Below are 23,214 nucleotides of genomic sequence, written 5' to 3'. Positions count from 1 at the left end.
TCCTGGCCCTCAATTTTTTAATGCATCACATTTAAAAAGCAAGATTTAAGAAAAAAAAAATTAAAAGCCACTGCAAGAGCAACAAGACCTTACCTACCCATCTTGACACAGTCTGTCTAGATCTGAGACTCCAGCTTTTGCTCATTTCAGGATTCACTGTGCCCCAAGTCCTTCCCATCAGATAGGAAGGAAAAGGTGATAGCTTAATCCTAATCTCTTTGAACCTGAGCAAAAGGCTTAGATAACAACCATAAGGCTACAGTACTCAGACCTCCTTTTCATCTTTCAGACTGTTGTAAGTGTGTCATTTCTGCTGTAGAATTCTACCCATTGAAAACTGGGCCCTATGATCACCAACTAATGTAGCTCATGGCACATCACAGGGCAGGAACTTGTTTGCAAGGGGAATGAAAGGTAAGTCCCACATTACTGGTGCTTCTCTGAGATGCCATTTTGTTTGAAAATGAATGAGTTGGGGAAACCACGTTTACCCACAGTTCAAAGTCTGGGCACCTGCTGGCACCTGGGGAGTTCAGTTCCAGCCATTTCCAGCAGTGAATGAACTTGGGATCAGCTCCAGCAATGGAGACGGCTCTCTGCCTGCTGAGCAGATGTCTGGAGATGCAGCCTGTCATGAAAGGGCCTTGGAAGAAGAGCATTCCAAGCCAGCAGGGCAGTGGCAGGGAACTGGTCTCTGTTGCTAAAACTGATCTAGCCCCTGGAGCAGCTGCAAACCTTGGCCTGAAATTGGAGCCTGTACATGGGGACAAAGAATATAAAAGGGAGGATGAGCTTCTCCCCTCCCCCTACCTTCATCACGTTTCCTCTTCTCGCCATTCGACCGAGGAATCCCCAGGATCCCGTTAATGGAGTAAGAGCCCACTGGATCATTGGAGGCACTGGAGACGGGAGGGGATGCTGTGCTGGGCACTGGACAAAAGGAAAAGGGAAAAAGGGCCATGAGGAGAGCAGCACAGCATTCAGGGTGCCCCCAGCTGTAAGCTACATATGCCACTTTTCTCATAGGAAAGCCTGGGCATTAAGCAGACTCCCAGTCCCTCACACTGAAGGACTCCTATTTGCTCTACTGCTAGGGTTGTTGCATCCCAACTTTGCCAGTGTCTTCCTACCATAGCTCCATAGCCTTCCAGTACAGAGCCATCAATACAAGCAAGTGTATTCTATCAGGAAGCTAAGCCTTATTGTTATATCCTAGCTCTGAGCAGGCTTCCTAATACACGCCATGGTAACTTAGTGCACAGGCCTTATTCTTGAGTGCCTTCCCAGTCCATCCATATTTTGCCAGATCATTTCCTGTCAGCACTTTTTGACCAGGAGTGCACATGTTCTGTCTTAGCCAGATCAGCCTCTCACATGCCCACTCAAAACACTCATTGAAAAACTGCCTCCTTACCGTAGGTTACAACCACTTCAACACTGGGCCAATACATTCAGTTCCCTAGTAGAACAAATAGTGAGTTGGGGATACATCCTCCAACCTAAATTAGTAAGAATCTAGTGTCTCCCTTTTGCCCTGACCAGTGTCAACAGGCAGATGCCTTCTGTGTCTGCATGATTTCCCAATATATCAGAAATGAGAAGTCATCCACATTAGAATGTAATGGTAATTGGGGGTTTATGGTATAAAACAAGTAGAACTATGCATCTAGTAGGCAGGCCCATTATGTCCCAGTGTGTCCCAATAATGGAGAGAATATCCCAATTCTCTTATAGACCACTACCTATCATTCAGCTCATGAAGCACTGAACTAAAGCAATCAATACCTCCAATACAAGCCTTCGAGGATGGAGCAGAACCTGTCAACACCATCTTGTAGATCCACACTTTTCAGTAGATTGCAGAGCAATGAGAGACTCCAGTAGCAACACTCACAACCACTGTCCCAGTTCAGACAATGCATTCCCTAGATGTTGCACTACTTTTCCACAAAGGAATAATATCTGCCAACTCCATCTGTTGTGGTCAGTGATTCCCAGTTCAGTGAGCAAGTTCAGATTAAAAAAAGCATCCAGAAATGCTCTTCCATTCTGGCCCATTAATTCCATTGTTCTCCTGAACACAATTCATATGCAGGATTATATCTGCCAGCTCTGTCCCATGTAGACCAGCACTTTCCAGTAAATCTTTGTATAGCAGTTGATTTTCAGTAAGCAACAGTATCTAAGAGCCACAAATATATTTCACAGTATCCCAGAGTACTGTATGGTTTTTCCTGTTCTTGATAAAGCTATGCTAGCAACAACAGACATATGCACCACAGAGCCCACAAAGTGAAAAGTATCTCATCACACATCTAGCACAGTACCTTTAGACACAGTTTGGTTCTTCTGTGGCTCAGTTTGGTTTGGTTCAGACTAAGAGACATTTGGTCACTTTATTATAGACTCCACCTTCTGCTCACCTCGATGAACCCATCTCCCCCATCAGATAATGCGTTTTCTCAGTGAAATACACCCTTAAGATACCTGACTGCAGAGCCAGGATAATGACAAACTTGATTGCGAAGCATCAGGAATATCTTAGCCATGTCTGTGTATCACTAACTCTACGAAATGGACCAGTTCCAGCAAAGGGAGAGAAAATAAAGTGGGAGAGAGAGGGGAAAATGGAGTCAAAGTAAGGAGACAAACGGTGAAGGTGGTGCTTAGACAAGATAGTGGTAAATACTTCTCTCTAGGGAGACAAAGCAGAGAGCATGAACGTGAAATGGATGTTAAGGCAGAATCACTTCAGGCAAGCCCCTATCTTGGGCTGGTTTCTCTGCCATGATTCCCTTCCCTTCAGTACAGTAAGAGAAACAAAGAATAGAAACCACTGAGGTTTCTTTTCCCCCACTCCCTCCTCCATTTTGCTCTGCTTGGCATCTACTTGTCAGAATTTGTTCCTTCAACTGGGCTTCATTTTAATTTCTACTTGTTGTGTCATGCCAGTCTTCTTACCGATAGTATGTCCTGGTGCAGTCACACCTGTCCCACTCCCATCTGGTGTTGGGTGAAAAGGTTGCTGAACTTTGGTTCTGATGATCCTGGAAAAGAACAAAACATGTTCAGAACTTAGTGCACCTTCTCTGTGCATTTACATACCCACAGTCCTAGCTATCAGAACCTGAAGGCCTGATCTGAGCTCTAGATGCAGTGAAGTGGCTTCATTTGCCTTCTTGTAGTCCTAATTCTGCTGCTTTAATGGTCCAGTTCCCAGAGAGCTGTCCTTGCTCTGCTCTGTCATCTTTTCCCCAAATTTGGGTATTTGCTGCATAACTGTGGTGCTCAATGAACAAGCTAGGATCTCCTGTCTGTTAGCAACTGCATTAGTATTTATGATCTGCTCTGCCAGCACGATCACGAGGCAGTCTTTGCAGCTAACAGAGCTGTACAAATAGTGTAGATTTAATTCTGTTGTGTAGCTAAAAAATACCTTTCTGGCATAGCACTTAATGCTTTGAACTGATGGAAGCTTTCCCAAAGCTTTTGATCTTCATAAATGAGAAGATGGGAGCAGAAATCCAGCTGAATGATAAGAAATCAGTGGTGATAAGAAATCACTAGCACCTAGTAGTACATGACTGGCAAGGTCCCTTGCCAGTACTGGTGAATGCTGGGTGTTTGTGGCTTGGGTACAGCTGTTTCACCAAAGAACTCAGAGGAACTGTGAGAGAGCAAATTCTTTTCTGAGGCTAAGACAAGCCTCTCTAATTAGAATGAAGGCTGCAAATGCTCTTCAACCTGAGTTTCTAGAACTCTCAGCCCTGCATTGTATTAGTTTTAACTTCTCCTGAAAATTCTCTCCAGAAAGTGAAAGCAAATAGTGTATTTTCCCTGCCCACATGAGAGCTTCCCTTGGAGATTTGTTCAAAAAGTAAGCAGGCAAAACTTCAAAGAGCAAATGTGTGGCCAGTGGGTGGTATGGCATGGATAGAGATAGGCAGAGATATTGAGAGGGTGTTTGTGAAAAAGCACAAGTCCTGAGAGTGAAAGCTTCTTAGGAAAAGAAAGGTATTTCAGAGCATATTGCCTCAGCACATTGGGAAACTTCTATACACACATATGAAGTCTGGACAGTAGCTGGAGTGAGTAGTGGAGAGGCTGACTGGGATGTAGCTGGAGACAGGGACTGTGAAGGTTCTAGCTGGGGATAGAGATCCAGATCCTCACCCCATATATGTCAGTGGTACTGGGGGCCAAAATCTATATCTGCTGAGGATCTGTTCAGGTGTCTGAGAACCTCAGTGCCAGGTTCTGAGGTCATGCTGATTCACACTAGCTGAAGAACTGATCTGAGAAGTTTGTGCTAGGGCAAATAATACAACTTTTTTCTTCTTTTCTGGTCATTTGGCTTTGTTTTTTTTCTTTTCTCTTCTCTCACATTCCCCCTAAAACCCCCTGAAGTGCCACTCTGGTTGTGTGAGTTTATTGATTTCCCCCAACCTAGAGAAACAGAAAGAGGGGATGGGGTGCAGGCAAAGGGATGGAAATAGAAAGCTATAAATTATTTGTGACAGGAAAGCAATAGTGCCAGAGTGCTGAGCACAAGTCCCGTGTCACTATTAGATTCCTTTTAGCCTGATGACACTGTAAAAGAGGTTAAGTGTCTGATGGAATCGTACACCTTGGGGGCAGGGGCAGTCCAGGAGCAGAACAAGCCACAGAGAGCAGGTATATCAATTCTCCAGGCCAATAATATTCCCCTCATTGATCGCAACACGAAGTTCAAAAATCTCATTATAGCCAGGCAGACCTGGAACTTTTTAAAAATCAATAGAGTGATATAATGTATGTATACTTTGTATAAATGTATCTATCCATCCATCCGTCTATCCAAAATCTGCCTGAAGGTGTCAAAGATAACCTGCACATTATACTGTGTTATATTCTATTGTAGTGTAGCATAGTGAATGGATTAGAAGATTTCCCCTGAAGCCTTAGATGCCATATTATAAAATACCCTGTTAGCACTGAGATGACATCAGACAGTTCCATTCATGCTGAGATATGACATCAGATTTGACATTCATACTGGGACATAGCATCAGACGGCTCAGCTTCTACTGAGGGGAACCATAAGATGATCTTAATTACACTGATATGGCTGATCAGGCTGTGCTGAATCATGCTGCATGAAAATTGCAAAGTTTCCAAAAGCCATTTAGAGTAAAAACAGCCTGGAAATGATGGTGGTATAAAATGCCTGTCCATAATGCTTCAAAAATTCAGGCAAGGGGCTGAAGAGGAAGGTTCCGTTTTCTTCACCATTCAGTATGTGGTCCATGGGTTGAGAATGCCAGTTAGTGCCAGTTGTGGCTATGTTTCCTGAGATGTGTCCATTAGGAACTGGAATGAGACTTACCAGCTCATTCCACCAAGTAGCTGTCAGCTGATAATGATTTTCGGTCACTACCAACCAGGGCCAGATTTCATCTAGTGACCCTGAGGTGAAAGGCTCTGTCCAAAAACGTTACCCCCCTTAAGAATGAAACTGGGTTTATGACAAGAGAAAATTCCTGCAAATGGCGAGCAAAAGGGAGCAGTTTCAGTTGTGCAACCTCCCAGTGGCTTGGGTCAAATAATTCTCAGCAAATATAGAAGTTATTTTCAATGGCTTAAAGAAGTGGTAAGTCATGAAGAGGCTTTCCCCAGCAGTGCTCCTTTGCCATACAGTCACAACTGAATTCTAGTGTTGTAAGAGGAGAAACTTCAGCACCCTAACGCTCAGTACAGAATACGGCAAGCCCCCCCCCGGGTCGATTCCTTTAGGGACAGTGATAAACAGCAGGATAGCCAGGCATCACGGCTGCTGCTTTCAGAGGCTTTGAGTGAGTCTGTCCTACATGAGACCACTTAATGAAATAGCAGATGAAAGATGAACAGAGCTGACCTAGTCCCGTAGCAACAGATGCAGAATGATAATACTGTCTTTAAACTTTGGGACTGCTGAAAGCTTCTCACTCTTACCACAGACTGAAATACGCAATATACCATCTCTGCTGCCTCAGAGCTAGGATTTCTGGATTACTGCTTTGTGAGAAGGAACAAAACCTTGATCACCTCTTGCGGCCTTTGATGGCTTGTTCTTGCCTCTAGACACTGGAGAAAGACAAGCCTTTTTGCAAAAAATTCCTGAGCCCTTCCCAAATGCAGAAGGGACACAGGTCCAGGCACGCCAGTCAAGCAGTGATGATTTCTTGAAGTGAATGTTGTTATTTTTGGATATCTTTCTTTCCTCCAAAAAAAAATTGTCACTTTGGACTAAACTCGTCCTTGCTCTAATTCCATCATAGTCACTGATTCCAATAACAGCATTTGTGTTTAATCAGGGACATAAACTGCTACTTACTCTAAATTCCCAATTTTCATTTTCAAGTGGAAAGAGTTTTTTTGTACAAGTTGCCTACTTTGAGTTTTGGAGAATATACAAAAGATTTAATCCGTAACCTTCTGAAGTTTCAGCAACAGGACATTTATAGATCTTTGATTGCAGTAAAGCAACTGAACCTCATTTCACAATCTGAATTTAATATGTGATATTATCTTAAGTGATGGCATATAATGTCATTACAGTGCATAGTATCACACTGTGAATTATACATCCATTTCTGGAATTCATGAGTTGCCATAGTTGGCTTATAGTAACTCTTTTAGAGTTAATACTGCATATAGCTCCAGCTGAAACCAACTGTCTGTTTCCAAATGCCTTTGATTTTCTTAAACGTTCAGCATTAGATCATGATTTCCCAATGTTTGAGTTCTGTTTTGTTATTTTCAGCAGTTTTAATGCAACTCCATTTGCTGATTCTGAGTACAGATGGACAGACAAAAATCCCTTCTCCTAGTTTACAGTTATAACAAGCTCTAATCAAATTTGGCTAAGATCGTAGAAAGAAATATTAGGAGTTAAAATTAGCTGAGCCGAAGTTCTTTCTGAGGAGCAGAACTTGCTTTCAGTCCTTGTAAATATACAAGTAAAAATTCACTTCTAAACTTGTCCAGAAATTATTTGCTAAAAGATTGACAGACACAAGAATCATCCCTCACTCCTCTGACATTTCTATTCAAACTCTCTTACTGCCTGACATATTGTGTGGTTTCTCCTCTCTTATTATTGCTGGCAAAGTCTTTAGACAGTATCTCAAATTAAAAGAAAAAAAAAAAATACATATCATACTAGGGCTGATCAGAGGGAGATGAGGAAGGTCTGAATCATCTGAAGTCCCAGTCTAGCAATTCTTTTCATCCTGGAAGAACAGTGTGAAGTTGCACTAAGTGGAAAAGTGATGTGTCCTGCTGCCCCAAAGACACCCCGACAGATTTCAGAAAGCCCTGATATCCTCACTTTGATAATATTCCTTTGTCGTGGATTATTTTTCAGAGTGGAAGGACACACTCAGCAGAGCACCAAAGTCCTTGTAATTGTTTTGGAGCATTCATATTTTAAATGCTCCATATTAGAAGCACATTACAAGACCCCAGGGTGTGCATTACTGGGCAATTAAAGCGGTTCTTGGAAGGCTAACATTGTGAAACTTCAGCCTTTTCTCTGCAGTGTGTCCAAGGGAGGCTGTGATGGCCAAGGAACACACACCCTGCTGTGCCGCGCTGCTTAATTAGTGCCGGGCTGCAATGCTGAGCCACAGGCTGTGCCGGCGGTAGGGACAAGCCAGCCTGCAGGGGACTTGGTGCAGAGCTAAGCGAGACAGTGTTGCCTTCTCTGCATCAGACTGCTTCCCACAAGCGGGCTCATGACCATCCCAGCAACACTTCTATCAAAGAATGCCAGAGGAAAACAGGGAGAACGTGGGGTGGGAAGAGGCTACTTGGTGATAGCCCCCATGGAGCCAACAATATCCCACCTGCAGATCAGTGCTGCACAGGCATAGTGAGCTCTGCACATGGCTTTGGTTCAAATAGGAGAGAGTGTTATGTTTCTGTGCATGGGTCAAGATACAGTTCAATTCACAGCTGAGCAAAAGAAAAACGGAAAAAAAACCAAGTCTCGTTTGCACAAAGTTCAAAATAGAAAGCAAGTTTCATAGCATGGTGAGGAAGAATAACCAAGGGACTTGGAGAGTGAAGGTAAGGAAATAGAAAGTCTGCTACTTAGAGCCTAATCCGACTTAGGGAAAGGGCTTCAGTTCCTTGCTCTGTCATGGACCTCTCATCAAGACTTTGGACAAATGGCACTTCTCTCTGTGCTCTGTTTCCTGCCTGAAGTGTGAAGATAGGAGCATTGCCGTGCCACCTGGGGCACAGTGAGGACAGCTGAAAGGAGGAGTGAAGGGCTCAGACTCTCTAATAACAGGGGCCAAGTAAGTGCTTCAGCGAGCTGTAGCACAGTATTGGCTTTGTTCCCCTGCTTGAAGCAGAAATGACATGTACCCTGCTGACAGTGGCTGTACGTGAAGAGAAGGGAGGTAGGAAAGGCAACAGGAGCTGTATTTCAGCAATACTGGCTTTGGTGAGTGGGTTTGAATTTGAAGCAGATGCAGTTAGGAAGATCAGAGCTGCAGTTGCCCCCTCCTCAAAAGCCACAAGATAATTTCCATTAGGATGGGGGGGGGGGGGAGGGAGGAAGGCAGTAGATTCTCCTACTGTTCTCAATCTAATTCAACACTTGCAACTCTCAGAACAACAGCTGACATTGGCAGGAGCAGCAGACTCAGCTTCCTTGCTAGCTGGCCTGAGGCGCTGGCACTCCCTGCCAAGACAGCAGAATGCCTCCAAACTCTGCCATATTCAGGGGCCACCAGAAATATTCACACATCCAAACCCTCTTCTGACACAAAAAGTGCATTTCCTTCTCCTTAACTTTTGGAAAGGGAGAGAGAAAGATGACTATGTACACTGCATTAGTATATAAGCACAAATGCAACAGATTAATTAGACTGACTAGATCAATTACTAGTTATATAAGGTGAATGAAGAATGATTACCTATTTTCCAGAAGCTTCCAAATGAGAGGTCAAAAATGGGGAACTTACAAATACTTCAAAACAATCTGAGCCCTTCCTGAGAAGATTTCACTCCTTATCTGCTGTTAATCTGTGTAGGTCCATCAACTTCACTAGAGCTACACTGACATCATGCCTGAAGATACAGGGAAAAAGTTCCACTTTGTTGCAGGGTAGCCTGCTCACTCCAAACACAAGAGAAAGCCCAATCCTGCTCTGTTCTCTCACTGCATTTCTTGGCTGCACTCTGAGGAGAGGCAAAATTCACAGCAGCAGTTTTACTATCTGAAGGGCTTAGAGAGGAGCTAGGATTTTTTTGTTGTTTTAAATCAGTGACCCATGATGACACCATATGGTTTTATTTCATTTAATTTGAGCAGAGCATTAGCGTTCAGCTTCTAGCAGATCTGTACCCATTCCAGTTCTGCTGTGCTACAAGGTGCAAGTCCAAGCATAAGGAAGAGGGGTGGAAGGAAAGAAAGATGATGCTGCCTGCCATTTGAAGAGGGGGAGATTTGCCAGGCAGCTGGCCTGGCAGCTCATTTTGCTGGGCAGTTACACACAACTTCATGCCACTGGTACTGATGGGGTTGACAGTGGTCAGCACTATACCTATAGGCTGCCTAGTCTGGCCTTCCAGAATAAATTGCTGGTTTAGACTTTAAGAAACATTTTTACATTGATGCAAGTGGATTTGTGTTAAGGTGCAAAATCCACCTGGAAAACAAAAGGTGTGCTTGAAGAGCTCCTGTGTTGTGCAACGCTGTGGCTAGAAGAGCCACTAGGACCTGGGCCTACTGGCTTACAGCTGGCTAAAGTATATCTACATGAGCCGTAGTCAAGCAGTCACTGCAGCATAGAAATGTCCTCAGGCAGGTGTTTCTACTTTTATTACACCCAGTTCTCATTTGGAAGGCTTTCTTCACAGTCAGGAAAGCAGAAATTCATTAAAATCCAAACATCTAGAAGATGTCATACAGTTTACAAAATATTGGAAGCAAACTTGATCCTGGGCATAGATGTTTGACAGCCTAGGTTTAAAGTGAATTCAGGAAATCTTAATGGACAGAAAGAGTTCTACTGATCTTGGACAAACACAGGCCTGCAAGGAACCACCTGCATCAAGTCAAAATTCTGTTATTGTAGGAAAGCATGGGGCAGATATTCAGCCCACAGCACCCATGAAAGCATCCATCCCATCATTCACCCCCAATGAACTCATAATCTGCCACAAAAGACCAAAAACTTCAAAACTGACAAGGCACAGGAAGACAGCAGCAGAGAAGCATTGCTGGGAGCTAGGTCCCCTTCACTAGCACAAGATTCCTGCCATGCAAATGCTTGTAGGAATTAATCATCTTCTAAGAGTACATCTACACTGCAATAACTGCAGTTCAAAGCAACATCTTCTGTTATCTACAGGCTGGCTGGCTTGGGTCCTGCTAGCAGCACTGCTGCAGCAGAATGGAGCTGGAGGAGGGCACAGCTCCATGAGCTGCCAACACACTGCTGACTGCTACACAGCACGGGCTGAAGCTGACAGAACAGCGGCTGCGCCAGCAGGTGAGTTAAGAAGACCTACAGAAACACATAGGCTTGCCAAGGTTAAATATCTTAATCTGAAGCATGGAAACTTTTAATTGAAAGCTTTGCTTTGAGCCCATTTCCAGTTATTAAAATTCAGGAGTCTGTGCTGAATTCCTTGTGGACATTCAGTTTGATTAACTGAAGACATGTGTGTACAAGGAAAGGAGTCTTGAACTGGGAAGAACTGGCTAAACGTAGATAACATTCTCAACTCTCTTGCAAGCTATGCCATATCTGGTATTTGTGTAAAACCTCAGATCTTGAAGATAAGCAATTATTTCAGCTTTCATTTAATACCAAGGTATTTCTGGCTTTCATGGCTGCAAAAACCAGGTGGAAGTGGGACTTGGCTGCCTCCCAAAGGGCCAGAACTGGAGGCAAAAGGAACGAAAACCAATACATTCTTATTTACATCCTTGTGAATTTTCTGCCAGTCTTGTTTTGGAGGGTATTGACTCAGAGCTTTTTAACTTCTGGGCTTGGCAGCACTGTACTCTGTAGAGTGATCAATGGCAGTGCATGTTTGCATGTGTTGGGTAAGTGTACAGAGGTGTCTGTGTGTGTGTCCGTTAACATTTGTCAGAACTAGTGAAAATTTCATGGTGGACCCCTTACTAGTAGAAGGTGTTTGCCCTGAACCAAAATCAAAACCAAACCACTGCTGGAAATATGTCAGGTTAGATTCAATGTTATTTTTACCTTGAGTTTTAAGTATATAAATTAAATTTTGAGAAGAATTTAAACCATAACTGAATGGGGAAAAGAGGAAAGAAAAAAACCAAACCAACAAACTTTAAAATGACCTTTTTAGGGTGAATGAGAGACAATACATTAATAAAATAAATAGAATATTATATTTTGATAGTATTGAAACAGCAGATTCTAACTACTGATATGTAGCTGTAGAACCTTATTAAAGTTCTGATTCAAGACCACATTGAAAAGCTGAAAATTTCCAGAGAACCAGGATCTTTTGCTTCCTGTTCTAGTCCTCACTTCTCATGGTATTATTTATTTCTGGCTTTATCGTGCCACCCAAAGCAGTCAGGCATGGGTGAGCACTTCAGTATGCAGGTGCTAGATAGGCTCCCAGCATAAAGTTGGTGTCCATCTGCACAGAAGATAGTCTAGTTTTTGTATTTATAGAACAAAGCCATCTTTTGGTAATTAGCAGACACATTTGTAGCCAGTCTGCTTGTCTCATGTAAGTCACTATCAGCACTAGTGTTTAGAAAATAGGAGGGGTGTGTTTATGTGTTTATGCTGTCTTCTCAGATGCAGTAGTATTTGACTCTTGTATGTTTTAATTTGTCACACAATGTGCATGCTCGTTTTTATTTGCCCTATAGGTCTGCATTTGTAACTGTAGCTATGTAGAGTTAGACATTTGGGTCACATATTATATATTCAGACCCATGAAAGAATTAATAAACATTTATTCAACCATTACAGTTTTTAACAGAGTTTAATGGGCAAATAGGCTGTTCAGATCTGTGCTTGTAACCATCACCAGCTAGCTATATGGGTGTTTTTGTGTAATAACGCACAGTTATTACAAATAGTAAGTCACTAACCACCTATAACTCATCTGTAACAAGGCTATAATATTCATGGTTTAATAGCTAACATATCTGAATACTGATACATAATTAATGTGGAACCTTGCTGTATTACAAGGCCCATACCTGTGTGTACAGTTGCATAGCTGTGCAAGTTTGTGAGTGCAGATCTGCTCTGTTTCTAAACTGCATATCTGATATCCACCCGATTAACTGCAGAGCTGCAGCTTGCTGTGAGCATTCAGCTACCTATTAATTCTAACCTTTTCTGTTGCAACTGTGATGGCTGATAGAGTACACTGGACTTTTGGCTCTCCTTTTCCTGGCCCTTGTATGAGCACAGTCCCTGTCCATAGGCATTTATAGTCTTTGAGTTTTACCTGCTATGGCTGTGCAAGATAACTAATTTTCAATTAGCTGAATGTGTGAAATTGAAGTAGTCTAGTTAAACTATATTACACCTCTGACTCCCTAGTTTAGAATTACAGCATCTTTAATTCAGTTTAGTTTGATTCACTTTGGAAATGAAGTAAACCAAATTCAATTTAGGACACTCAGATTTTGAATGAGCATCTGAAAAATATTTTAATGCTTTTAACCTATGCATTTGAAAGTTAATTCAGATTTATTTTATTACTTGCCTCTGTGTAGACTAGCCTGTTGCCTATCCCCTTCCAATGAAACCATCTCAGCTGAGACTCCTTCAACAACTCCAAATTGACAAACAGCCTCCCAGGAGCAGGAGTTTACATGATCCTCCCACACACACAAGTGTTTCATCATCCTTACATCCCCATGCTGGCAACTTTTCTCCCTGTGAGCTTTAGTAATAGCTCTAAGACTGATTTGTCCAGAACTTGACACATGGAGCCAGGCACTAACAGGGGTAAACATATAAGTGCAACACTGTCTGAAGACCTGAGTTACAAATATTTAATTATTCAAATTGTACAGTTTAAGCTTCTGCAGTGGAATACTCTATTGCAAATTACAAGATATTCTTCGTGAAAATCACAATATTCTAGAGACCTTTAGTGATTTTGTCTAGTTCCATTATTCCAAAATGGTTCCCTTAAGTACCTATTCACCTAATGGATCACAGTACCTCCAGCTGTAAATGAGCATCTATTTAATTTTTTGATCTAATTTCGACAGAACGAGATCAGATGAAATCAGGATTCATAGGCTGAGGACTACAGAAGAACACAGGGAGTGGTATTTGAAAAAAATATAGTACCTTTACATTTTTTCCTTTAATATATTGTAATCTAAGATGACAGGAGGTAGCATAAGATGGCCCAAAGATTCTCTCTGGCCAGATTTAAAGAGCAGGTGCAAAATCAATCGTAAACAAAACAATCCTAGAAATTACACAGGAGTGTATTTTTAATGCAAAAAAATACTAATTTTCTGTAAGCTTCACCATGGAAATTTAAAACTGTTCATTACTTTGCTTAATTTTAAACTGACACTGTATATTTGACCTCCTGGGAAGAAAATGCTGTCAGACAGTAATTTTATTATAATGTAAAAACACACTTGAAAATTTGCATTTTGGAACATCTCAACTCAGAGAAAGTGCCTGCCCTAAGTCTTTCCTAACAAGTCAACCAGACAAACAAACAAAAACAAACAAAGAATGCCTACTTAAATATCCCAAGCCATGAAGTACTGTCTGATTAGATGGTTAAGCTATATATATGTGATTGATTTTATTAAGTTAGTGCTAATGAATAAATGTTGTCTGATGACTACTACAGTCTCAGATCCTTGGTAGAAAACTGGCATAGTTTCACTGAACCAGTTACGAGTGTAATATAATAAAGACATGGTCCTGTATATTAATATGCTTGTGCAGAATGCATTTGAGCATTTGTGGACATCCATTTATGTGCAGCTAGCTAAAAAGATGTCACTGTAAGTAAAATCTAGGTTGCAGCAACACATCAGTTTGCATAACTTTTTGGTTATACAGCAGTGCAAGGCTACCCTGCTGTGTCAGTATGTGCTGGTGCATTTGCATGATCATTGCACGTGTGTCAGTCTGCATGTATGTTTCTACTTCTGGGTGTAATCTGGCAGTGGTGCTTTCTGAATAGCAATGAGTTCAGTAAAAGCATGTACATACTTGTATCCATGTGTGCATCTATCTGCATATGGATGGGCTTGCGTGGTGTCTGTGGAAGCATTTCTTCTCTTTCCCTACCCTATAAGACTGCGTCGTTAAGCTCTGAAAATGCTAACTTGGCAAAGGAAACCTGGATCCTGATCCACCCACCCTGATGATGGGCTCTGCACCTGACCAGGCTCCTTTCTTCACACTTTTGTTTGCTGTTTTGTTTTATTTTGTTTTTTCACAGAGGCTGTGGATGTAGATTATATGGTACTACATAGGCATATGTAATGCTGTATGTGATGGACTCTGTCTTGCTTAATCAAGATCCCAAGTCCTAAGAGTACTTCTAAAGCTATGACACTGTCTTATAGTAATGTTTGCCTATGCACCAGCAGTATGTATCGGCATTTAGGTGGCCATCTGTGTACTTTGTGGCTTTCTATTTGTAGTTTTGTTGAATGGTTTATCTCCCCTGTGCACATACACAGCAGAGGGAGGTGGAAAGGAAGGAGTTATTAAATGCCAAGTGGATATGCAATAAATCCCATTGATTTTACAAATTCCAACTTGTCTTCAATCTCTTTCCATTCTTTATCCTGGGGGCACTGCAACAAAACCATATTTTAAATACCTTTTCTTTCCCTTCGCCCTTCCCCCTCCTTCCACTACCCAAAAAAGTGTCAATATTTTATTTGGATTTTTAACTTCGCTCCATAACAGTTGTTTGACCTCCTGACTCATGTGAGTCACATAAATTCTGGGACTTTATTCAGGAGCCATGTTCCTGCTATTGAATAAGCAATTTGGGAGGGTGAATTAATGACTTGTGCTGTTGCTGGAAAGTCCCTGAAGAAATATTAAAATTGCTTGCAGACTGAATCAATACTCACTGAACACCCAGCATGAGGACCTGGGCTTTTTAATGGCTACAAAGAGTGGCACTTGGTAGAGGAAGGGGAATTCCTGTACACAAAATGCGCACAGGCACACACAGCTAACAGCAGTCTTCCCCCAGCCTTGCTGGCTTTTTCAATAATGCCACATTCTTGTGTGTGCAGCCTGGGATGAGTTGATGCCTGCTGCGCCAAGGAAAGGACTGACAGTCCAGGTTCCCTGTCTCCCTCCCAGGAAGATCATGCAGGATTTGCAAAAGCCAGCCGTTCAGGCCGCGTGTTAAGCGCTTGGGTTAGCATGCTCTGGCACAGTCCACAAGGCACACAGAAGGTCCCTTATTGGTGGCTTTATGGGCATGGTTTATGTGGGCACTTTGCTTTTTTCCTCTCTGAAGAGGAAGGAGACTAGTGCTGTGATAGATTTGGATGTGCTGCTGTGGTTTGGGAAAAGGACTGAGCTGTTTTACAGAGGCATGTCTGAGGCAATTTTGTGGTTTTGTGGAACAGCATTTGCATCTGTCCACAGTGTGGATGTGTTGTGTTTCTGATATTCAATAGATTTTGCTTTCTTGTATTGTGTTATGGTGAATCTTGAATGGCATGCACCCCTGCTTGTGTTAATATTTTTGGTCATTGAGCAATGGTGCTACTTCAATGGACCAGTCTATTTCAATGGTTGTGCGTGCAACCCTGTATGACCTTGAGTGCCCTGTGGGTCTGCCAGCCTCACTAGGACATGAATGTGCTCAGAGTGCTCCTTGCTGAGGCTTTTACTATTTGTTACTCACCAGGCTGACAACAGCCAGATTTTGCCCATGCACTCAGTTTTCCTTCAAGCCCCCTCTGGCAAGGGTGGGTTTTGTCACCAGAGTTTTCAAGTCTCCTTTGAGAATGCAGCCCCGTGTTTTGCCATTGTGGTGGTGAATGGCTGTTTTGTATTCACTTGTTGGGCAGCTGTTATTGTGTATTAACACCAGGGTGGGTGCGCTTTGTATGACCGCATGTCTGTCTCATTGATTCCATCAGTATTATTTTGTAATCGTGTGTCTCTGTGATTGAGTTAGTGTGCATTTCAGGGCTCCTGTGTATTGAATAATGATGTCAGGGATTGGGTTGTTTGACTGGGTAATGGCCTCTTTTCAGTGTTGTAAGTGAATGTGTCCTTCTCTTGTTTCCCTGTCTCGGCTGGGGCAGGATCGTTTACACTAGGTGATTCCTTAAGATGCTCACATGCACTAAAAGAATATCCCTTCAGCTTCCAAGCAATCCTTGCCAGCAGGGTGTGCCGAGGGTACACTGCTCGCACGTGTAACACACAGGGTGGTACATCTGGCTGGCTCTCAGCTGCGTGCTTCAAGGTCTGTGGCCACTTACTTGTGACTAATTCTCTGTGTGTGTCAGCATATTTCTAAGGCTATGTTAATGTGTTTACATGTGTATTCACCTTCTGGTGCACACAGGAGTTTTGCTAAGACTTCAGTTATGACTTTAGACAAGTCTCCATATCATAAACATCTTCATGAATATATGCAAGACTATATTGTGCAGTTTCAGATAGATTTGACTGAGTCTGTGAAGGCATCTATAAATGACTACATACATCTACAGTGAAGTGCACACTTGCCTTTGCAAGAGTCTCCTTGTGTGACTTTCTATATTAACGCCTAGAAGGGCATCCATGTCAGATAGCAGATGCTTCTGATCTGTGCTTGACTGCCTGGCAACATTCTCATGTCTGACCTGGCCTAGGTGTCTCATATGTCAGCAGCATTCAGCACTAAATGTATGTGTTGATAAATTTGAAAAAGCACAATTAACCCCTAGGTTTGTGCAACGGCTTCCAACTTGTGTGCATATAGTGTGTTAATATCCTAAAAAAAAGGTGTAGCCACATTTGGTCCCTTGGAAATGAACAAGAGAGTTCAGTAATTTGTCAGCTGATGATTATATGTCATTGCTGCGTGGATGTATTTGCTCTGCATAGGCAATGTGCCTGGCATTGGGCATGTTCTGTGCTTCCTCAGCTCTCCGGATTTGGCCCACCAGCAGCCACATCAGACAAAGTCTATGAAAGAGGCTGTGAAAGATCCAGAAAGCTTCCAGGGAGAGGTCTCTGTGCCCTCTCACCAAAATACCCAACTAGGGAAAGACCCGTGACCCCTCCCAGTATGGTCATCTATGTGGCTGGGATTTAGCAATCCAGTGAGTTTAGTTTATATTTTTTTAGTGAGGTTGCTAGCAAGTAACTCCTTACTCCTCCTTGCATTAGCTCAAGCCTTGTTGCTTCCCCTATCTCCTGATTTGTCCTCTCCCACTCTTCCCCCCACCCTTTCTCCTCATATATTCCTGCCTGCATTTAACCTTGAACAGACCACATCATCCTTAGCCCACCCACTGCTTTACCAGCTCCCACCCCTCACACTGGGGTAGTAGCATCAGGGTAATAGGGGGAGGGAAAAAAAATGAGGGAGAGCAGGGGAAGAGAGGGAGAGAGAGACCTGTTTGAAAATAATTGGAGGCTGTTAAACAGAGGAGCCCAGCATATCACTCTAGTAATGGAAATAAATTCCATTGTATTTGCATTTTAATTTTCCACATAAACAAAGGCCTGGAGTGTGCTGGCTTCGCCAGAATCACCGGCCAGAATTTAATTAGAAATGAAAAGTTTATAGGGTCCTCTTTAATGCGATTAATGCACAGTTAACATTTATCACATACATATGCTGGAATCGCCTTTTTTAAGCAACCACCGGCCATGAAATGAATTTCTTTTCAACTTTTTTAACGTGCATGAGGAAGGCTGTCTCTGGTGAGGCGGTCCAGTGAGCACACTCCTGACAGCTTGGTAAACTGCAGCCCACAGAGGCTTAGTAGCCCCCATCCTCACTGAGGAAAGTTCAAGGTGGCTTAGAGGGAAGCATGGTCTAGTGGTTAAAGCCTGAGGTTGGGAGTCGGGGGATCTGGGTTGTATTCCCAACTCTGCCACATGCTCACTGCATGACTGACTTGCTCTCAGCATCTGTTTCTCTGGGTGTTAAAAATAAAAGAGAAATCAGCTGGAAGAAGATATCTCAGCCCCAGACCCCTCTGTGTCTCAGGCTCTCCAGAAAATTGCCCAGCTCTGTTCTATGGGATCTAGATTGGATCCTGCGCTGTGCTGACCTCTCAGCTTGTCTTCCCATGCCCAAGGATCCCAATGACAACCATGGGGACAGGGGAGCACCCACGGTGCTTGCCTGATGCGAGAGGCTGGGCCTCCTGGAGGGACTTCTTTTGCACTGCTCCCGCTGCCTGTGCACACCAGGCATCATTGAGCCCAGCGCATGGGTTTGCATAGATCTCACATTGCTTGCATGAGATACACATCTTCCTGCCAAGAAGCATGAGCCAGACCTGGAAGAAATTCTGCCTGTCCATCATGGGAGCACTGGCAGCCCAGCTATGAAGAGAACTGTATTCACTGCTGAGCAGCTCCATGTTTCTAAGGGAGGTTGTCTGGCACTGTTTTGGTCCAAAAAACTCCTAAAAATGGCTTGTGAGATACCAGGCCATTTAGCCTGAACCTCAAATTCTAACACAAACCTAATCAGGAGCAGCTACCAGCCCTCCTTTTGGTAGGAGTAATATACCTCCCTCACCCTAAGGGGCCCTGAGAGGTCACCCTGTAAGCACTTATAAAAATCTTTGCACTTGTCTGCGGGAGGACACTAGGAAAAGCAAGTCTAAATCTAGACAAATTATCAATATCCTTCCCTTGCAGAGCACAACACTGAGATAAAAGGTCAAAGGTGAACACCTCCCCTGTGAGACTGAGCCCCTGCCAGAGCAAGAAGGGCATCATGCTTGTCACCTCCCTGCCTTCTCCTGGTTCCCAGAGGGGACCATATTGCCAGTAGTGTCCCCATTGTCACTTCCTTATGCCCCCTCCCCGGCGCTGGCTGTGTGACAGATTGAGCCTACAGCACCCTCCCCACCCCCACTACTCCCACCCTTCCTTTCTGCTTGCAGACAAGCAGAGAAATAAACCAGGCCCATGGACACAGAGTGTTAGCGTGTTAGGGACACAGCAGGGGAAGAAGGAACATGAAACCTCTATTGATCTCTTGAGGAATGATGTCCCTTCCTTATCTTATCAGATTCTCTTCACTCTTCAATTATAGTCTGTTGAAATTGGCCTCTTAACCCAAACAAGATAACCTGGGTAATGAGGAGAAGAGTGTGAGTGGAGGGGAGGGGAGGGGAAAGGAGGGGAGAGACTAGTGCACTAAATTATGGCTATCATTAGAAATATCTCCTTTACTGTGGCCCTTTCTGCCACCACCATCCCCAGGCATCGCCTTCTTGCATCATGTATCAGAGAAACTAGCACACATCCACTGCCTAGCAAATATATCATGCCGTATATATACAACTCATTCCCTGAGATGCCTTAGGTACTCCAAACAGGCAGTGTCCCATTGGTAGGTGGCATCTCTGTGTATATACATGCCTGCCCTGCCATATGCCTTCTGGTCTCACACATCTCAGCAGCTGCCACTCTGTTGTACATACACTCACACGTTTGTGTCACTTGATGCTGCCAATCTCACCAGCTGTGTTCTCTTCAGCACTTAGGTGGTATGGCTGCCATAGCACCTTATTCCCAGGTCTACCCAAATGAACTGCTGACAAAGACAGGAGCACTGCTACAATCCCCCCCATGCATCTGTTCACAGACACAGTTCAGGAGTGCATTCACACCACTGCCTTGCCATTGAGAAGCAGTCATGCAGAATCCTGTGGGGAGCTCCATAAAACTAGAGAGGATTCCCAAAAGGTGTATCGCTTGCCCCTGTGACTCACTGCTTGTAACTACAGAGTTATGACATTGTTTCCATGGGTAAGGCTGTTAGTTTTTACACAGGCCAGTAATACCTGTTGGCTATAAGTTTATACTCCCCACTGGGTATGTTACCCTGGTGATATGCCCACACTCCTCTTTGCACACATGTGATGGGGTATAGGGCATGTCTCACCCAAATACCCATTACAGAGAAGATTGTCTGGTGGAACAATAGAGCGGTATATCTGCACGAATGCACCCAGGTTTCCGTGCTCAAATTACTTCACTGTGCCTGGAATAATCCAGGACCACATTCAAATAGTGCAGAAGGTGCTTTCATTTTGGAAAGGTGGTGCTCTAAGCAGTACAAAGGCTTTGTTTACAGGGCTGGCACCCTCCTCTTGCACTCTTTTAAAGACAATATTCCCCAGGATCACTTTATCCCCTGCCTTTCAGTGTGCAAGGGGCATTTCCTTGTATGTACATCCACCTGAAATGGGCCACACTTCCTTCCATTTTATCTCTCCCTGACCACCATCAATGCCAATTTTGCCCACTGGGTACCAAAAAACACAGAGGGGGCCACCCATAGGCATGTGTTTTTCTTTCAATATTAGCAGGCAGCAAACAATCATGTAATCTACAAAATCGAGTCACAGAAGTCATCTTTTTACAAATGTACATGTTCTCTCCCTGCCCTCCCGCTTATGCACCTCACAGGAACCTGTGCACAGTCAGGTACTTACTCTGTCCCCATCCTGGCTGTCTCCATGTGCACAAACCCACACAAGTAGCCTGAAATTGTTGAAGCTAGATAAGAAAGTTGGATGTCAGTAGTGGATGACTCTCTGCATCTTGTTTGGCACAGTAGCCAATACTGCCTTCTGTAAGACCACAGCAGGTCTGGTTTTGACACTATCTGAGTCAAATCTGCCTTAGCCTCTTACTCCATCCTTATCTTTAGCCTTTTCCTCCCACAAGCCCAGTCAGCTGTGTTCTCCACTCACTCTGGAAGCATCATGTTGTGGCTGGCTGTCTGCCAGAGGCAGCACCACAAACATTGTGTCTTTGAAACAATTTATTTTTTTAAATACTAAGTTTGTTTGTTCCACAGGGAGAGGGAATCTGTGATACTGCACACATTTTCCACTCTGCCTCTGCTTGCCCAGTCTTGAACCATTTGAACATAGCATGTCCCAGAAATACACTTCCCTTATGCACTTAGTATGCAAACATGGTCTCCCTGTCTTCCGAAATATTACTCTTTCCTTTTTGCTTCTACATCTCCTCTCTTCCATACTGATTTTATAAATAAGTATGCATATACTTTTTTCCCTATATAATTTTTTATATTAATATGTCATTTTTCAAGCTCAAATATCTAAATTTAAACAACCAGAAAAAGGGCCTAAATTTAGGGAAATAATAATTGCAGGCACTATTACATAGTTACATTGTGCTGCAGTCTTTCTCTTTGAAGGCAGATGACCAAAATATTTTCAGGAAAGGATTTTTAAAGAAACATGAGAATGTTAAAAGGCAATAGTCCCTTTGAGAAGCAACCAAATATTAGTGCCAAAGCCTTGTGCAGTGTGGTAAAAGACATTGCCCTCATATTTCAGCTCAGCCTAAAGAAAATAAGGGTCTAGTCCCAGGAATCAAAGGGCTGTGATACTAAGCCTCCCTGACCAAAGAAATGGGTGCTGTTATTGTTGCCAGACCCATCCAAACTACCCTGCTGTGCAGGGCATCCTGTCTGACAGATGTGTGTGGGTTTCTTTTGTGACTTTGTCACCTGACCGCAGTCTCTCCTTTTCCTTATATCGATGAATGAATAGATATCAATCTGCCTTACAAAACGTGGGTAACCACTTCTCTCAGCTGAAATATAGTGATGGGCAGTTTGAACAGAGCTGGATGACTATTCTTGATGCCATCTGACTCCCAACCAGGCACAGACATCCAACCCTGTGCCTTGGACCCTGCAGAGAGGGGAGGGTGCTCATCTTGGAAATAGGAAGAACTGTCCAAAATTAAGCCAACTGAATAAAAACTAAATTTGCCCCAAAGAGGGGATGAATAATAGTGGAAAACTCCATCATATCTATGTGCGTGTGTAAATTGGGGCAGCTGCTAGAAGCCTGGTGAACAATATGGTGGGCAGAGTTTAGAAATGCTACAGGAACTGCAGAGCTAGGGGATGACAGCAGCAAGAAATGGCCTATTTCTGTTTTTCACACAGCCAGTGACAAGCCACCAGAATCTCCCTTCCAGATTTAATAGTGGGGTTTGGGTAAACGTTTCATACATAGTGTTTTCTGGGAAGCCTATCTGTGAACTCACAGTCCGTTATCTCAGGCTTTTGGCACATCACTCTTCCTCCCCTCTGTCAAAACTAGTATATACATAAATCGCAAGCCAGACAGAGGACAAAGGAATATCCTTCCTCAACCACATCAGACTCCCGCATATGCTTCCTTTAGCCTAGCAGCATTTTGTGTCACCGTCTATGTGCCTGCCCAGAAATACGTTCCCTGCCCTGCACCATACACCCATACGTAGCATCCAACCTGCAGGCACGTTTTCCCAAAGGTACCTGTCTGCATTGCACTCACAGGCCCTGTACAGTCCTAGAAAAAAAACACAGTATAACTCTGATTTTTCTTTCCTCATACCCACCTCTGAACACATCAACCTTTCAAATTTGCCTATGATATATATAAAAGTACCCTCTATGCTCCTTCTATCCCCTCACTTCTCCTCCATATCTATATGCACAGATATATTCTGTCCATATGTCACAAACACTTCGTGCATGCGTCCTGTCATTCTTCACACCCCACCACAGCTATTCCTCCGCTATGGCTCCAGGATTGAACTATTGTGCTGTCCATTTCCCAGCGACAAAGGGTCTAGTTACAAGGTTATTGATTGGTTTTCATGCAGACAGATGGATCTGCCTTTGGTCTCCCCACCAAAATCCACCTCTGTATGGGCTGATTGTCACTGCTCCAGGGATAGGATTTCACCAGGAGACCACCCTCCATGCAAACATCCTTCACCCAGGCCACGGATGGTAATAAATGGAGTCAGGCTGAGCCATAATAAAAGCAATTGAGTGGGTTACCTGTGCAGACACGAGATTTATACCTCCTCATATTTGATGTGATTGTTTTATTGAGTTCTCAGTGCAGTTAGGATGCCATTTATTTATTTATTTATATGCCTACTTATTGGGGAAGAGGGGGGAGGCTGTCACAGTCTAGCAAGTGTT

At 43.3% G+C, this 23,214-nt stretch overlaps 1 protein-coding gene across 11 annotated transcripts in view; it reads right to left on the bottom strand.

Moving 5' to 3' along the window:
* Nucleotides 1-23,214, bottom strand: part of PAX2 (paired box 2) — an 83,859-nt gene that overhangs the window by 46,503 nt on the left and 14,142 nt on the right. For all 11 annotated transcript variants that reach the window (XM_068139714.1, XM_068139713.1, XM_068139718.1 and 8 more), the window contains 2 exons: nt 2,962-3,047; nt 811-930 (listed from right to left, as the gene is read on the bottom strand). In XM_068139714.1, the coding sequence (XP_067995815.1) occupies nt 811-930; nt 2,962-3,047 (206 nt within the window). The remainder of the gene's footprint in view (nt 1-810; nt 931-2,961; nt 3,048-23,214) is intronic.

Source organism: Melanerpes formicivorus, unplaced genomic scaffold (assembly GCF_026170545.1).
Source record: "Melanerpes formicivorus ecotype bairdi unplaced genomic scaffold, bMelFor1.0.p_v2 SCAF_6, whole genome shotgun sequence".
In the NCBI taxonomy this organism is placed as follows: Eukaryota; Metazoa; Chordata; class Aves; order Piciformes; family Picidae; genus Melanerpes; species Melanerpes formicivorus.
Note: the sequence above shows the minus strand (reverse complement) of the source record. Positions and strands in the feature narration are given on the sequence as shown.